The sequence below is a fragment of the Nesoenas mayeri genome, assembly GCF_963082525.1.
Source record: "Nesoenas mayeri genome assembly, contig: SCAFFOLD_35, whole genome shotgun sequence".
Classification (NCBI taxonomy): Eukaryota; Metazoa; Chordata; class Aves; order Columbiformes; family Columbidae; genus Nesoenas; species Nesoenas mayeri.
The window spans coordinates 963,246-977,494 of record NW_027659961.1 but is presented as its reverse complement, the minus strand read 5'-3'; the positions used below and the strand labels follow the sequence as shown (position 1 = coordinate 977,494).

Genomic DNA, 14,249 nt, shown 5'->3' with positions numbered 1-14,249 from the left:
GGCCTTCATGGAACCCAAAGTAATAGTTGAAGTTGTTTGTGCTCACTCGGGTTCATATCACCTCATGTACATGATGTGCGTGCTCTCATCTCATTTGTACAAAGCAAACATGGATTGCTTAACTACTCATTCAGTGTCTATCAAGGGAGGGAAGAACAGTTTCTGGGGGTGAGAGGCCAGTGCTGGAAATGGTGGTTGTGAGGGGCCAGTCCATGGTGATTGACCTGGGGCTTCTTCCATGGGGTGTCCAGTGCACAGGGGCACAGCCCAGCCCTGCTCTGCTGGTCCTGCAGGTCTCTGGCAGGAGCCTGGCTGTGAGAGGACACTGCTGTGTGCCAGCCCTGCACACATACACTGTTCAGCTGCACACTGATGTTTCATCCGTGGCCACTTCTGTAGGAATAAGCTTGAGAGAAACTTTGCAAGAAGATATAAACCATCATGCACTGCCCAAAGAAGATCACTTTTCCTTGTGCAAGTACTGTTACTGAGGCCAGCTCTGTCACAGCAGTGCCCATTGCCTGTCCCTGCCTGCGCCCACAGCACTGACACACAGCAGCACGGTGACCAAGTGCCAGAGCACTCAGGCCTTGCACCAACACCAGGGATGAGAAGGAGAGTGTGGAGTGGAACCAGAACAGCTCTGGAAGAACAAGCGCTGCTGCTCCCTGGCAGGGCTGCCACGATGGACTCTTTTCCCCTCCTCCCATGGACAGGAACCATCCCTGCAGCTCCAAAAGGCCTTGCAGGAAGGGTATAGTGAAAATCAAGTCACTACAGGACCATTTATTTTGTTTAAATACAGAAAGATCGTGGCTCCTCATTTACAGAACCAGTGGTTATAAAAGAAAAGCAAACAGTGATTTAGAAAAGGCATGACAATATTATCACAATTTAAAAAATTCCAATAACAACAGAAAATAGAGATGAGAAGCAGGATCTGTAACTAGCTACATTAAAACTGCCATGTAGAAGAAGATGGGCAGTTTATTGCTTTACAAAACAATAAGATATGAGTTTGCACAGGGTATTCTTGAGCTCCTGGTTCCTCATGCTGTAGATAAGGGGGTTCACTGCTGGAGGCACCACCGAGTACAGAACTGACACCACCAGGTCCAGGGATGGGGAGGAGATGGAGGGAGGCTTCAGGTGAGCAAACATGCAAGTGCTGATGAACAGGGAGACCACGGCCAGGTGAGGGAGGCAGGTGGAAAAGGCTTTGTGCTGTCCCTGCTCAGAGGGGATCCTCAGCACGGCCCTCAAGATCTGCACATACGACACCACAATGAACACAAAACAGCCAAATCCTATTAAGAGACTAAATACAAGGAGCCCAAGTACCCTGAGGTAGGAGTGTGAGCAGGAGAGCTTGAGGATCTGGGGGATTTCACAGAAGAACTGGCCCAGGGCATTGCCCTTGCACAGGGGCAGTGAAAATGTATTGGCTGTGTGCAGCAGAGCATTGAGAAACCCAGTGGCCCAGGCAGCTGCTGCCATGTGGACACAAGCTCTGCTGCCCAGGAGGGTCCCGTAGTGCAGGGGTTTGCAGATGGCAACGTAGCGGTCGTACGACATGATGGTGAGGAGGGAATATTCTGCTGTAGCACAGAAAAAGAAAAAAAAAATCTGAGCAGCACATCCTCTATACGAAATGGCCCTGGTGTCCCAGAGGGAAATGGCCATGGACGTGGGGACAATGGTGGAGATGGAGCCCAGGTCAAGGAGGGCGAGGTTGAGCAGGAAGAAGTACATGGGGGTGTGCAGGTGCTGCTCCCAGGCTATGGTGGTGATGATGAGGCCATTGCCCAGGAGGGCAGCCAGGTAGATGCCCAGGAAGAGCCAGAAGTGCAAGAGCTGCAACTCCCGTGTGTCTGTGAACGGCAGGAGGAGGAACTGGGTGATGGAGCTGCTGTTGGACATTTGCTGCCTGTGGGCATGAGGACCTGTCATAGGAGAAAAAGACAGTGATAAGTTATCAGTGACTTCTCTGAGTAAAATTATAACCATTTCCCACACGCCCTCTCCTCCTCCACACACCTTGTCCTTTTCCAGACCTTCCTCCAGCTCAGCGTCTGAGCCCTGGGTGGTGCTGGCTGGAGGTGCCGTGAGGAGCAGGGCCTGTGCCCGTTGGCTGCCGAGGAGTCAGCCCTGCTCTGCAGCAGGGGTCATGAGAATGGGGCGCAGGGAACAGAACTGGGGTTCAGCTTTGTCAGATGGAGCCACAAAATGTATCACCTTTCCTAAGGGCTGAGCACCCCATGTTTGGCCAACGACACCCACGACTCCTTTCAAAAACCCAACTTTATTTTCTCTGCACAGCATCTCTTTGCTTCTCTATGGGTCTTTCAGATAAAATATAGATGCTATAAGACAAGTTTGCATTCTGGAGGCAATTTCACAGCTTGGAAGGAAACCTCAAGGCGATAGTAAAGACAGATGATGGCATTTGATTGAGGGTGGGGGTGAGAGAGGCCAGGGCAGAGGCAGCCGGGCACTCAGACAGCGTCCCCCTTCCCCAGCTGTGCAGCCACCTCCCAGACACCAACAGTGCCGGGCAGCTGCTCTCAGCCCCTGTGCTCTGCAGAGGAACTGGAGCTCTGGCTGCACAGGAGCTGCTTCATGCCTTGGAGCCCCCGGCCCTGAGGGCAGAGGCTTTGCTGAGTGGGAGAGGAGGCCAGGGGGCTACTCACAGGAGGGATCTGACCTGCAGGGAGTCACAGGGACTTTTCTCTCTTCTCCCTCCCATAACCATTCCGGGTTCAGTTTCCTCTCATTTCTGATCATTTCCCTGCTGCCTGGAGATTCTCCCCTGGGAGGTGTTTCCCTGTCCATGTCTGTTCCCTGTCAGTGCTCACAGACCATCCCACCTTCTGTGCCCTCCCCCTGGCCCTACAGATCCTGCCTGTTCACAGGCACTGCCTGGGGGCATCTTCCTGTCTGCAGGCAGGAAAACAGGACAGGTCAGACTAAGGCTGAGGGGTCCAGCCAAGGTGATGCAGGTGCTGTGCACAGGCAGAGGGGTGGGGAAGGGATGTCATGAGCCTTCTGGCAGACGTACTGATCACTAACAGTTGCAGTTAATGAGTCTCTGTGGCTTGTTTAAGCATGAGAGCTCATTTTCATTTTATCCTTTCCTGTACCCCCCAGCCATTGAGATTGGAAACTGAAAAGACAGGCTCAGGAAAGCTCCTTATCTGTCTGATAATCCTAGCAATGATCTTTTCATTGGGGCATCCACTTGGAAAAATCCTGCAGGTGATCTGGAGCTGTGAGCAGTGCTGACCCACACAGCGCCCTCTCCACAGCATGACCCTGCCCTACCAGACCTTGCTCCTTCCCCCCACAGCTTTCCCCACAGCACCGTGGGGATCTTCCCGGGCAGGATAAGTGCTGACCCTGGCAGGTGGCAGAGTCCCTGCCCAGCACAGCCCTGGGGTGCAGGGACCCTGCTCTGCAGGACAGCCCTGGGCATCCCTGCCTGCACAAAGAGCTTCTCACACCTGGAGTCATCCTTAGCAGGAGGCAGCTGCCATGTGTTATCCTTCTGATGATTTAAGGAGGAAATCCCTGCTCTGCTGCAGGTCCTCCTTATCTATACAAGAAAGTCTCTAATAGTTTTACTTACGTATCTTGTTTGATGTACCAGTGTTAGGAAATTCCACCAAAATCTACAAATGTAATAATGTGCAACCACAGACTTACTGTCTGTGAAGATTTCTCTACTTGTGAACTCTCAGCAATCCTTCCCCCACACATTTCTTTTCCTCTTTCTGTGCCTGGCTCCTGTGCCCTCAGTGCTGCAGGCAGAGCCCTCAGCCCTGCTGCGTGTGCAGAGGAGCTGCTCCTGGGCAGAGCTGTCTCTCTGCAGCGCTGCCGCTGCCATGAGCTCCCTGTGTCCCAGGAGCCCAGCCCAGCTCAGCAGCACAGGAGCAGCCCATGATGTCCCTTTCTCTGTCCCCTCTGGGCTCCTCCAGGTGTCCCTGGGGCTCCAGGGGCACATCCTTTCAAACAACCTGAAGTAATCAGTGATGTTGATTCTCTCTCCTCTGAAGAGACACATCATTGTCTTCTTTGTATTCTTCTTTGTATTAAACAATGAATTAGTATGAGAATCAACTTTTCTTGTCCCATCATTAGACAGGACACTAGCAATATTACAGCAAAGGATCTAATTCCTCCCAGTCGGGGGACGAATATCTTCAGTTGAATGAGTTCAGGCATTTTATTCTGGTTTTATACTCCCAGGTCTAGAGAGACATTCATCAATCTTTGGCCATGTCATGTCTGTGCTCTAATTCAAAGTCTTTGCACACATGGGCTCTTGGACACTTGGTACCAGGTTTCTTATGCAGGTCAGAGCTGGGCTGGTGCCACAGCTGGGGTGGCTCAGCCCAGATGTGAGGCCATGTCCTCAGCCAGGGACCTGACTGGGGAGCTGGAGCTGTCAATGCTGCAGACAGAGCTGTGACACGGATGGAATGAACTGCCAGGCAGGGTGGCAGGAGTGAGTTCATCTGGTCTCACGGACATCAGCCTCCAAGCACAGCAACAGCCCAGATCAAAGCTCGGTCTAGACCTGTAAGGCAATTCAACTTCCCATAATGAGCTGTTTCTACTGCAGGAACAGTTAAAGGAGAAACAAACTCATTGTCTGGCCACTGATGAACTTAATAAAGGAAAGAGGTGAGAAACCCTATGTCCTCTTGTTGTCCCCCTTGTCCAGCAAGGTCTCCCAGGCCTCTGTGACTGGAGTCAGAACAAGCAGCAGTGGATGGGGATCAAGTCAGGGTCACTGGAACTAACACAGTCCTCTCCAGTCTATGGGACAGCAGGGGCAGCATCCCAGGAGCTGGGACAGCAGGACAATGTCACAGCGAGGCCACTCTCCACCATCTTGGAAAGCTCATGGAGACTGGGGGGACTCCCTGAGCACTGGCAGCTCTCACACAGTGTGTGCACTTTTCAAAATGGCCCATGGGTGAGCAGGGGAACTAAGGGCTGTGCCCCAGAGCATGGCCACTAGGACCCCATTTCTGGGTGTCTGGAAGAGAAGGTGACGGGGTTTGTCCAGGGCAGGTTGTGCCTGTCCGTCCTCTTTGATTTCTGTGAGGAAAGGACAGGGTTGTGGACGTTGGGAAAACATTGATGGTCTGTTACCTGAAAGTCAGCAAGGATTCCAGCGTCATTCCCTTTCATACCTTGTATCCAAGGTATTATAAAGCCCTGAAAATTTGGTCTGATCCTGATTTGAGCAGGAGGTTGATCAAGACACCTCACGAGGTCCCATCCAGGCTGAATGACACTGTCCTTTCATCCCCTTCATGTTTTCAAATTAGAGAAATCTCTCAGGTTCTCTCTGACCACAGGAAAAATTCACATGAGGTGCAGGGCTGCTTTACAACTGCCCCCGAACAGTCCTGACCACAACTTTTCCATCCCTTTTCATTTGCCCCAACCCAGGGTCTTTTTTCTGTCCTAATACCCTTCCAGAAAGAACAGCCTACGTTGTTAACCCTTTCAGAGCAGGTTGTTCAAGAGGTGTCAGCATCCATGCACAGAGTCTGCACAGCAGCCAAGCAGCAAAGCCACCATTGCAGAAATGGAGTGGAGGCTCTTGACTATCTCCTTGCACCCACAGATCAGCGTGACATGTCTGCTAAGATTCCCAGGAACACCTGGAGTGTAAGTGTAGAGCATGTGAGTCCTGGTTGGGTATCCTGGCTTGTCTCCTAACCCATATTGTGCTTCAGGCTGTGAAGAGAATCAAAACCAGCCATTGGACTGGGGTAGTTTCATTTTACACGTGTCACACAGGGCAGATGAGGGAGCTCAGAACTCCAGACTCTGCTGCACTGTTGGGACTGCAGAGACTGGAAATGCAGGTGACAGTGTGTGTCAGTGCACACACATAAAGATTCTGGCTTCCTTTGGGCCTTTGCACTGACCTGGGATCTGTTCCTTGGCCTTCTTTGTCTCAAAAAGAAACTGTTCTCCTATGAAACCTCCATATCACACCACATAAGAAATAATTAAAAGGTAGAAAAGTAATGAAAGAAGCACAATTTGGGGGTAATTCTGTCCAAGAGGTGTACTCTTTAAATTATTAAATCAAAAATAAGTGATAGAAAAAGCATTGTTCTAAGAATTTCTTTCCAGACTCAACTACTGAGATGTAGTAGATGTTTTGAAAAGCAAGAATGACTGTTAGGAATGAAATTAAGGAGCTTTAGTTTATCATGATCCTCAGTGAGAATGAGGAGTTCCCTGTTACTGTTACTAGTGACAGCACCACTGTTCACAAACATCCTTCAGAGCATCTCCATTTTTCCTGGGCTCCAAAGCTCATCCTGCTCAGAGTTTGACAGGATTGCTGCAAACCCCTGTGACCCAAATCTCTGTAACTGTCTCTGCTCAACAGCCTTTTACCTCAGGAAGGGGAAAACTGCCAATGCAGACACCAACCCAGTGAACAACCTGCCTGGAGACCCAGGACAGTTGTGCCACACAACAGCCGCCTCTGAGGGAACCTGGAGGTGATGGAACTGAAATGGTTTCAACCCACATCATAGAATCATAGCATCATAGAATCATTTAGGCTGGAAAAGACCCTTAAAAACATGGAGTCCAACCATAAATCTAACACTCCCAAGTACTCCACCAAACCATGTCCCAAAGCGCCACATCTGCATGCCTTTTAAACACCTCCAGCAATAGAAGCTCCAATCCTGAGCTGGCAGGACACCATTGGCTGCAGTTGGACATAAGATACTGGTCATGGCTGTGAGTTCAGCCCTCGCTGCCAGAATGTCTCACACCCTCACTGAGGAGGGCAGGGGGCTGGCAGATGGGAGCACGTTTCAGTTTCCAGATCCCAGCACAGAGCCCAAATCATCCTGCCCTTGGACTCTGGATCCCATTTCCTGAGATGCAAAGCTGGTGGCCTTGTGAAGATAATCATGTTAAAAGGCATGAATAATCCTTCAAGTGTTTGTGTAATTTGTCTAGGAATGTCAGTTTTATATGCTTATATTTAAATATCTATAAAATAGTACACTGCATCAGTGGTAGCCACTCTGGCAATGACAATTAAATAGGCATTTGCACTATAAGGCTCCATACCTCATCCACAAGCACACATCTAAGTGTTTCAGATGACGGGTGGTGTGGCAAACGTCACCCTTTGTGTCCCCAGGTGATGGACACTGCTCATGTGCCTCTGCAGAGAGTGGCAGGAGCTGGATTCCCTTCTCGGGATAGACTCCTTCCAGGAGAGACACAGACACAGGGGAACTCATCGGGGCTTTACGGCATTTCACTCTGCATCAGTTTGGACATATTGGGTGTTGTCCTGTGACTGCCCTTTCTGCACAAATGATCATACAAACACAACCATTTAGTGAGACATGGTCATAAAGGGGCTGTTATGGACAAGAAAACTCACCGTGAACTCTGCAGAGAGGGAGGAAGTTCATAATAAGCACCAGGAAGATCCAAGAAGCTCGAGGCCTCTTCTGAAGAGCGAGAGGCCTGAGCAGCTGTGATTGGCCATTGTAGGTGTGGGAAAGGGTCAGGGCATGTCAGAGAGAAGCAATGAGATGGCTGATGGCTTCAGTGAACCCTTCCAGCCATGTCTGAGCCCAGCAATGGAAAGCAGTTGATGTCTGCAGGTGGAGGAGGAACAGGAGGAAGATTTTCCTGGGAATACGGAAGGAAGGAAGGCCTGTCTTGGGCTAATCATGTATGGCAGTGACGTTTCCATCCTGTGGGCATGGCTGTGCCTGGGAGATGGGGAACGGCTGCTGCTGGGGTGGCTGTGCTCAGTCATGGCCCATGAGCTGACCCTGCTCTGCTCCTCTCTTACACTGCCCACACTTGGATGGTCCTCAGGAATCATCCATGAGCCTGGTGGATCCATGAACCTCCTGGAGTGATAGGTATAGATCCAAATAGAAGATTCAAGCACGTGTGGAACTGGAACACTGAGGTGATTGGTGACCATTGCCAGGTGTATGAAAGAAGCTGGATTAGATGTGAGGAGCTCACAGGCATTTCCAACTCCACAGAAAAACAGAGCCTTGCAGTTAAAGCAACAGCACTTGACATAAAACCCACAACTGAAACACAAAACACTCACACTGACCACAGGAAAAGCCTTGAAAAGCATTGGAGAAATATCTACCAGGTCCCAGGGGTCAGGGCTCAGCCATTCTGGTGATAAACAAGCATCAAGGGCTGACATGGCATCAGAGCCACCTCCACATGGCCCTCACCACCTGGAACCAGTGTCTGCAAGTCTTTCCTTCACCAGCCTCCAGGGACAGGGACCTGCACTGGTTGTTTCCTTCACAGCTGTGTCAGTGATGGCCCTTCGTGAAGTCCCAAACACCCTCAGAAACTTGGGGTTTGCTTCTGCCTTTCACTTCATTAGAGGTTTGTTCATCGTTTCAGTATCTGCAGTTCAGGATCATGGCACCAGAGGGTTCACTAACATCGAAAATCCTCGTACAAGCAAAGCTGTGTGCATCATTTCCCTAAAGGCTTCAAGTCTGGTGTGGATGATTAGAGAGATTTCAGGAATAGCCAAACAGAGAGCATTTGCATAATAAATAGCAATAAAGTCAAATTTATTCTATTCCATTCCCTGCTCGCCCTTCCCTCCCTTTCCAGAACAGGTGGTATCAGCAGACTCCAGTTCATATCGATACCGAGCGTCTTGTGATAAAGACTGAATATGTCAGAAAAGTGGGTGCCTAAATCACCATGTGAATGAGGAGATAGGCCAGGACACCTCAAGAGGAGTCACACTCCTCTGGACCAAGAGGTGGGTGTTCCTGGCAATCCCAGGTGCCCCAACACAGCGATACTTGTGTTCAGAAGCTGGTCAAGTGACCCATCTCCTGTTCTGTAACGGTGTCTGAGTTTGCTTAGGTCACCCCTGACTTGAGCCCCATCCACTGCTGGGTGTTCTCCAGACTCCTGCCGTCAGGAGCAAAGTCCCAGGAGACCTTGCTGGTGAAGATGGAGGCAAAGAAGCCATGAAGAACCTCATTCCTGTCTGATTCTATTCTTACAAAGTTCAGCAGCAGGTCTATGTTACCCTGGTCTTTTTCTGTAAGGAACTGTGTCAGCTCATCTTGCTACCCTCAGCCTCCCCTCCAGGGCAGCTTTGGCATATTCTCTGCATCCATGGACAAGGTTTCTAAATTCCTCCTTTACAGCTTCCCCTGCTCCCACCTCCTGTGTGCTGCCTTTGTGTCCTGCAGCTCCATTGGTTCAGACAAACACCCTAATGAAATAAATGCTTCATTTCACTGGTTCTCGGATAGATCATTCTTGTGCTTGGAGCAGCCTGTCTTGTAGGGCTGATCAGATTTCCTGAGCTCCTTCACCCTTCTGAGCTGCTTCCCATACCACCACATGTATCAGTTCTGCATTATGTCAAAGTCTTCTCCTCTGGAGCCCACCAGCCTGTGCTCTGCTGCTGGCCTTCCTTCCTCCCCTCTGGTGCCTGGGACCCCTCTGTGTCCTGGTCACGACAACCAAGGTGGAGACTGATGTTCATATGCTCTGCCTTCTTTCCCAGTTCCAGATCCAGGTGAGCATCACCCTTGTTGCCCACCAAGCAGACATGTTAGGAAGTTGTCCCAAGATGTTCTGGACTGTTGACACTTGTATGTTTGGCTGGCCAGTGAATGTCTGGGCAATTACAGTTTCCCATGGGAACCTGCTCATTGACTGGAAACTTCCTCACGTTGCTTACAGAAGATATTTTCCATTTCTTCTCCATGATCAAGTAGTTTGTAACACCAAACGTGTTGTCAGCATGTACTGTGTTTACATGTCAAAGCATTGGAACTGGTTATGAGTGGGATGTACTACAGTTGTCACCTCTCTGAGAAGACAACAGGAGTTTGACCAACGTCAGACAGAGCCGATTTCAGCTGATCCGCGATGGACCCACTCCTTTCCAAATCTGAGTGACTCAGTGCTGCCGGTAGAACCTCTGGGATATTGTATTTGAGAAAGGGTAAAAAACGCTGCACAACAGCAGGTGGGAGAGAGGAGGGAGGAAATGGGAGAGAAAAACATTGCAGAGACCAAGGTCATATCCCATAGGACCCAAGCAGGTCCCTCAGCAGGCCAAATCCTGCTCTCCTGAAATCCTGCTCTTGGCCTTGTTCTCATCTCCCAGCAGCCTCAGCTCCACTTTCCCATCCCTGACTGTTCCATCCTGACCAACTCTTTCTGGTTTGTAAGTGTGAAGTCCCACAGGGCACCTCACCCCACTGACTCCTCAGTCACCCGTGTCAGGAAGATATTGTCAATGGGCTCCACGCCAGCCCATGGTGCACGCTAACCATGAACAAGGCAGCTGCACACGGGGCTGCATGAGGAGGAGCGTGGGGACCCAGACACCTGCAGTTCTCACCCCATTCGGTTCAGCACTGGTGTGACCCACACACACGGGTGTGTGCCAGTGTGCAGCTTCCCAGTCTGGAGAAGCAGGAAGGAACTGGAGAGTGCAGGGCTGTGCCAAGGCAGGTTCAGCACCTTGTGCACATGGTGTGGGGTGCTGAGGGACCTGGGCTGCTTTGGCCCAGCAGCGCGGGGGAGGCTGCAGCAGTGCAGGAGTAGCCTGAAAGTGCTTGAAGGGTGGTTTCAGAGGTGGTGGAGGTTTCTGCATAGTGGGAAAGAGCATGAGAAAGAAATAATGGCCCAAAGAGCAGCTGGGGAGGTCCAGGCTGGACATGAGCAGAAAGGAATGTGATGGAAGGGCAGTGCTGTGGGGGAGCAGGTCAGCAGAGGGAGTCTGCATCAGCTCAAGGCTTTGTGCTTCAAGGAGCAGCTGGGGAGGATGGAGAGATCTCAGCAAAGGAAGGAAGATGCTCAGACAAGAGCAAGGTGGGGCAGCAGGGGGGATGTCTGCGGCCTGCAGGGAAAGAGGTGCAGGGGATGCCACAGCACAGGACAGGCTGTCGTGGAGATGATCACGGGATGGAAAGAGGCTGAAAGCCCCACCAGACATGAGCTCCTTCTCCTCTTGGCTATGGCTGTTGTCTGCACTTCTGATGCCTGTGAGGAGAAACCTTGTCCTTGCAGCACAGGGGCCTCATGGCCTCCTTGTCCCCAGCCAGGAACCTGGGAGGGGTGGGACCATAGTCCTGCCCTTGGCCTTGCACAGCCCCACATCACACTGTCCCCGGAAGGGCCCTGGGCAACGTGGGAGGGACAGGATCTGACTTCCAGGGCTGGGGGTCAGGGCTTGGCCCCTTGATTAAGTTAACACATCCAGGTTTACTCAGCATCAGAGCCACATTTACATTGCTTTTCTTGACCTGTCATCTCTGTCTCCAGTTTTCTTCTCTGACCAGACCCCTGGGATGGTTTCTCAGTTGTGTCCCTCAGGGTGACTTTACAAGCAACTTAGGAGTTTGAATCTGACTTTGACTTCTTGAGAGGTTTCGTCACCTTCCTCCAGGGTCTAAGGTCCATGGGCTCAGCACCAAACCCACCAGAGGGGTCATTAAAGTGCCTTGGGCTGCTCCTGTGCTGCTGAGCTGGGCTGGGCTCCTGGGACACAGGGAGCTCATGGCAGCGGGAGCGCTGCAGAGAGACAGCTCTGCCCAGGAGCAGCTCCTCTGCACACGCAGCAGGGCTGAGGGCTCTGCCTGCAGCACCGAGGGCACAGGAGCCAGGCACAGAGAGGGGAAAGGCAATGTGGGTCGTTGGTTGCTGAGGGCTTATTGAGAGACAAATCTTCACAGTTCTAACATGGTAAGTCTCTGGCTGTAAGACAATGCAGCTGCATTTCCTGGAGGGATCTCCTAAAGATGATACATCCCACAATTACAGGATCTGTCAGGTCTCTCTCACAGTATTTCTCATGTAGAGGACAAGAATATGGTCCAGAGCAGCGCATCCCTCCTGCACTGTCAGAGGGACAGGGCATGATGGCACCTTCTGCTGAGAGTGTCTGCAGGGGGAGCACACAGGGATGCCCAGGGCTGTCCTGCAGAGCAGGGTCCCTGCACCCCAGGGCTGTGCCGGGCAGGGACTCTGCCGCCTGTCAGGGTCAGCACTCAGCCTGCCCGGGAGATCCCATGGCAGCAGCTGTGGGGGGAAGGAGCGACCCCCGGCACGGCAGGCAGGGAGCTTGTGGGGTTGAAGGGGGCTGTGTGGGTCAGGGCTGAACTGCCCTAGACGTGTCTGAACTGCTCCTGAGCCCCTGCACACACAGAGCTGCCCCTGGGCAGTGCCAGGAGGTGTGAGCAGGACAGAGCTGAGCACACAGCATGTGGGACGGGGTCTGTGACACTGACAGGGAGCAGACCAGGGACAGACACACAGCTGCAGGCAGCACAGACATGGGCAGGGAGAGGAAGCTACAACCTGAAATGCTTGAGATGGGATACAGGACCCCCCTGCCATTCCCTCCAGTGCAGACACATTTCCCAGTGCAACCCCTGGTCTCCTCTCCTCCCCAGCAGACCCTCTGCCCCAAAGCCATGGGGTCACGAGTCTCCACCTCAGCAGCTGGACCTCCAGGTGAAGGGTTCCTGCAACGTGGTAAACAAAAAAGGTGCTAAAAGTACTTGCTCTCCAGTGTCATTATGTGAGTGGCAGCAGCACAGCCGGGTCAGGAGAAGGTTCCACAGCATGCCCGTCTGCCTTTGTGTCCTTGCTTTATTTTCTGGTAGCACTGCAGTGTCCTTCCCTGTTTCTCCACCTGACGCCGCTGCTCTTGCTCTGTGGGGTTGGAATGGGAGTGAGGATCAGTTTTTGTTCTGACACCAATCTGGGGGGTCTTGACCCAGAGGTTTGTTCATAGAAATTAGATGTCCAAGCTGCATTTTAAACTGTGATAAACTCTTTTTCTCACTTGGTAGAAATAAAGAACAAGCTGAAACAACCCTCCATCGGTGAAGGGGTATTCCATGAGAAACTGCCTGTTTATTCTCCTCTAACTTGTCACTGCCCGTTCCTCCCTACACAGGTCCTCATGCCCACAGGCAGCAAATGTCCAACAGCAGCTCCATCACCCAGTTCCTCCTCCTGCCGTTCACAGACACACGGGAGCTGCAGCTCTTGCACTTCTGGCTCTTCCTGGGCATCTACCTGGCTGCCCTCCTGGGCAACGGCCTCATCATCACCACCATAGCCTGGGACCAGCACCTGCACACCCCCATGTACTTCTTCCTGCTCAACCTCTCTCTCATCGATCTGGGCTTTATCTCCACCACTGTCCCGAAATCCATGGCAAACTCTGTCTGGGACACCAGGACCATTTCATATACAGGATGTGCTGCACAGATATTTTCATTTGCCTTCTTGACAGCAGCAGAGTGTTCTATGCTCACCATCATGTCGTACGACCGCTACATTGCCATCTGCAAACCCCTGCACTACGGGACCCTCCTGGGCAGCAGAGCTTGTGTCCACATGGCAGCAGCTGCCTGGGCCACTGGGTTTCTCAATGCTGTGCTGCTCACGGCCAATACATTTTCACTGCCCCTGTGCAAGGGCAATGCCCTGGGCCAGTTCTTCTGTGAAATGCCCCAGATCCTCAAGCTCTCCTGCTCACACTCCTACCTCAGGGAACTTGGGCTTCTTGTGTTTAGTCTGTTAATCGGTTTTGGCTGTTTTGTGTTCATTGTGGTGTCGTATGTGCAGATCTTGAGGGCCGTGCTGAGGATCCCCTCTGAGCAGGGACGGCACAAAGCCTTTTCCACCTGCCTCCCTCACCTGGCCGTGGTCTCCCTGTTCCTCAGCACTGGCATGTTTGCCTACCTGAAGCCCCCCTCCATCTCCTCCCCATCCCTGGACCTGGTGGTGTCAGTTCTGTACTCGGTGGTGCCTCCAGCAGTGAACCCCCTTATCTACAGCATGAGGAACCAGGAGCTCAAGGATGCCCTGTGCAAACTCATATCCCTCTGGTTTCTGAAGCAATAAACTGGCCATCTTCTTCTATACAGGAGTTTTAATGTAGCTAATTACAAGCCCAGCCTGTCAGCTGGATTTTCTTGTGTTGTTGGTTGTTTTCTAATTGTGATAATGTTGTCAACCCCTTTCTAATTCACTCTAGACTTTTTTTTTAATAACTGTTGGGTGGTTAAATGAGCAGTAGTGCTCTCCTTGTCTCTAAAAAGAATAAAGGGCTCTTTAGTGACTTGTTTTTCACTATATCCTTCCTGCAAGGGCTTCTTGGAGCTGCAGAGACAGTTCCTGTGCGTGGGTGGAGGGGAAAACAG

The 14,249-nt window shown here is 51.6% G+C and overlaps 2 protein-coding genes across 2 annotated transcripts; one reads left to right on the top strand and one right to left on the bottom strand.

Annotated features, from left to right (window-relative positions):
• Window positions 1-987: 987 nt before the first annotated feature.
• On the bottom strand, window positions 988-1,920 carry LOC308052598 (olfactory receptor 14J1-like; the record flags this gene model as incomplete). The annotated part of the gene is made up of 1 exon (XM_080364660.1): window positions 988-1,920. The coding sequence occupies one exon, from the start codon at window positions 1,918-1,920 to the stop codon at window positions 988-990; it is 933 nt and encodes a 310-aa protein (XP_080220786.1).
• Window positions 1,921-13,017: 11,097 nt separating this feature from the next.
• Window positions 13,018-13,950, top strand: LOC308052571 (olfactory receptor 14J1-like; the record flags this gene model as incomplete). Its single annotated transcript, XM_080364642.1, has 1 exon — window positions 13,018-13,950. One exon carries the CDS (start codon window positions 13,018-13,020, stop codon window positions 13,948-13,950), a length of 933 nt encoding a protein of 310 aa, XP_080220768.1.
• Between the last annotated feature and the right edge of the window lie 299 nt (window positions 13,951-14,249).